Source organism: Chiloscyllium plagiosum, unplaced genomic scaffold (genome assembly GCF_004010195.1).
Source record: "Chiloscyllium plagiosum isolate BGI_BamShark_2017 unplaced genomic scaffold, ASM401019v2 scaf_87228, whole genome shotgun sequence".
Taxonomy (NCBI): domain Eukaryota; kingdom Metazoa; phylum Chordata; class Chondrichthyes; order Orectolobiformes; family Hemiscylliidae; genus Chiloscyllium; species Chiloscyllium plagiosum.
Window position 1 is genome coordinate 1 of NW_025200078.1, and position 3,383 is coordinate 3,383.

At 54.0% G+C, this 3,383-nt stretch overlaps 1 protein-coding gene across 1 annotated transcript in view; it reads right to left on the reverse strand.

Moving 5' to 3' along the window:
• Positions 1–93: 93 nt before the first annotated feature.
• LOC122546066 (predicted GPI-anchored protein 58) overlaps positions 94–3,383 on the reverse strand; it is a gene marked incomplete at its 5' end in the record, with an annotated part of 4,633 nt that continues 1,343 nt past the window's right edge. The window contains one exon of the mRNA XM_043684900.1: positions 94–286. Coding sequence (XP_043540835.1) covers positions 94–286 — 193 coding nt within the window. The remainder of the gene's footprint in view (positions 287–3,383) is intronic.

Consider the following 3,383-nt stretch of genomic DNA (forward strand, 5'->3'; position numbering starts at 1 on the left):
CCCTCGTTCCCTCAGTCCCCGCCCCCTCGATCCCTCAGTCCCCGCCCCCTCGATCCCTCAGTCCCCGCCCTCTCGATCAGACCAGGGAGCGGGTTAGGGGCTGCGGTGGGGTGGGGTCAGAGGGGGTCCCGCCTCGCGAGGGTACTGACCTGTCAGGGTGAGGTCGTGGAGCACGATGCTGGAGTGTGGGCGCCTTGCTCTCTGATACACCCTCAGGGCGTCAAGAATCTCCGAGCTCATCGCTAGGCCCGCGTCCAAATCAGACCTCCCCTCGGCTGGGGCGCCCCTGCAAGAGTCCGGGGGGAAGAACACGGGGTCAGGACACCCCCCCCTGCACAATTCCTTGGCAATTTCTGCCACCCACCCACCCCCCCGTCCCCACTAACTGCACTCCGAGCCCGGCCTTAATCCTTGAGGGACTGAAGTGGATCCCATGCGTCAGGACCCGAATGCAAGAATGCCCAAACTTGGAAGGCCAATTTCGTTTTGTTGTTGTTGTTGGCACCCGCGAGTGGTCCGCTGACCGTGATTGGTTAATCAGCAAGCCAGATTCCGATTGGTCAGGCCGTTGCCGTGGGGAACGCAGCAGGGATTTGGCCAACGCTGTAGCCAAGGAACATTGGCGCTACCATCCTCTCCACCTCGTCCACGTGTAAAACAATCGCGTGCTGAGGACGTAACCGGCTACTGGTTTCCTCTGCTGGTCCGAGCACATTCGGGATTGCTCACAAAGTCCTGTTCCCCCCTCCCCACCACCGGCAGAAACACATCAAATGGAGCTCGCAGGCGCAGAAGAGCAATTATTTAAGACCACATGGGGTTAGTTGGCTCCTCGGCCCGTCGATTCTGCGCCGTCATTCAACAATCTGACAACCCTCGACGCTTTTTTCCCCTCCATTCCCCTTCCTGACTAAAAAGTCCCCCCCCCGCCGGCCTTGACTGACCCCGGCCTCGACAGCCCTCTGCGGGAAGGTATCCCCCCAGCTTCCCTCCCCTCGGAGAGAGAAGGAATCCCTCCCTGTCTCTAAGGGCGACCCCCTTTCTCTGAGACGATTCCCCTCTGGGTCCTAGACTCCCTCCCCCACACACCAGGGGGAAACAAACCTCTCCCCATCTCCTCTCTGTCCAGTCCCCCTCTCGTACGTTTCAATAAGGACGCCTCCCATTCTTCCAAGCTCCACTGAGCACGGGGCCCAACCTACTCAAGTTCCTCCCCATCGCGCAGTCCCTCCATCCCCCGGGATCGGCCGAGTGAACCTTCCCCTGGGGAATACCATCTTCCCCTAGATACGGGAAACTGTTCACAAGGTTCCAGCCGCATTCTGATCATGCCCTGTATAGTTTTACTAAAACCTCCCCATTTTTATGTTCTACTCCCTTTGAAGTAAAGACCAGTATTCTAATTGCCATCCCCCTTTCCCTCACTGAACTTGAGTGTTCACTCTTTGTGATTTGTGCGTGAGGGCTCTCCAATCCTTCTGTGCTGTGGCTTTCTGCAGTCCTTCACCATTTAAACCATATTCACCTCCTCTATTCTTCCTGCCAAAGTGCAGAGCCTCACATTTCCCACATTATGTCACATCTGCCACGTTTTTTCCCCACTCTCTGACCCTCTGCACACTCTCGGAGTCATCCTCACTGCGCGTTTTCCCATCCATGTTCCTGCCATCCGCAAAGATTTGCCAATCGTAGAGTCTCGACAAAGCGCTTGGAGGCTATTTGGCCCGTTGAGTCTGCACCCACCCTCCCAAGAGCATCCCACCTCCCTGCTCCCTCCCCACCCAACCGTGGCTAACCCACCTAACCTGCACATCCCTGGGGCAACTTAGCATGGCCAACCCACCCTAACCTGCTCATAGAGTCACAGAGGTGTACAGCACCTGCCAGCACCCGGCCCATATCCCTCCAAACCCTTCCTATTCATGTACCCATCCAGATGCCTCTTAAATGCTGTAATTGTACCAGCCTCCACCACATCCTCTGGCAGCTCATTCCATACACGTACCACCCTCTGGGTGAAAAAGTCCCTCATGATTTTATAAACCTCGATAAGGTCAGCCCTCAGCCTCCAGGGAAAACAGCCCCAGCCTGTTCAGCCTCTCCCTGTAGCTCAAACCCTCCAACCCTGGCAACGTCCTTGTAAATCTTTTCTGAACCCTCTCAGGGTTCAACATCATCCTTCCTGTAGGATATTTGGACTGTGGGAGGAAACCGGAGCACCCGGAGGGGTGCCCACGCAGACACAGTGGGAGGTGGGGGGGAAATGTGCAAACTCCACACAGACAGTCGCCTGAGGGCGGGATTGAACCCGGGTCCCTGGCGCCGTGAGGCAGTGGTGCTAACCACTGAGCCCACCGTGCCGCCCTAATAAATTCACTTTCCTCATCTGAATCATATTGGAAATGATTGTGGTCCCTGCGACGCTCCGTTAGTTTCTGGTTGCCATCTTGAAAATGGCTCCCACAATGTCAATTTCCTGTCTTTTCTATTTGTTTGTATTCATTCACAGGATGAGGGCGAGGCCCAGGCTAGGCCCAGCATTCATTGCCCACCCCTAATTACCCAGAGGGCAGTTCAAGAGTCATCCACGTTGCTGTGGATCTGCAGTCACATGTAGGCCCAGACCAGGTAAGGTTGGCAGTTTCCCTCCCGAAAGGACATTAGTGAACCAGATGTGGTCTTCCCGACAATCGACAATGGTTTCATGGTCATCCTTAGACTCTTAAATTTCAGATATTTATCGGATTCAACTTCCAGAGTCTGCCGTGGCGGGATTTGAACTCAGGTCCCCAGAACGTGATCTGGGTTAACAGACCAGCGATAACACCATCTCCCCTCCTATTACTTAATCAATCCTCTATTGATGCCCCAACACCAAAAGCTGTTATAGAGTCACAGAGACGTACAGCACGGAAACAGACCCTTCGGTCCAACCCGCCCACGCCGACCAGATATCCCAACCCAATCTAGTCCCACCTGCCAGCACCCGGCCCGTATCCCCCCAAACCCTTCCTATTCATTTACCCGTCCAGATGGCTTTTAAATGTTGCAATTGTACCAGCCTCCACCACTTCCTCTGGCAGCTTTTATCTTATTAAGTTGCTTAATGTGCGGCAGCTTATCAACTGCCTTCTGAAAATCCAAATATATGACATCTATTGATTCCCCTTCATCGATCCTCAAAGGATTTCAGTGAATTTGTCAGTTTGAGCTCAAACAAAAAATTGCAGGTGTAGTGGACAGCGAAGAGGGTTACCTCAGATTACAACAGGATCTGGACCAGATGGGCCAATGGGCTGAGAAGTGGCAGATGGAGTTTAATTCAGATAAATGCGAGGTGCTGCATTTTGGGAAAGCGAATCTTAGCAGGACTTATACACTTA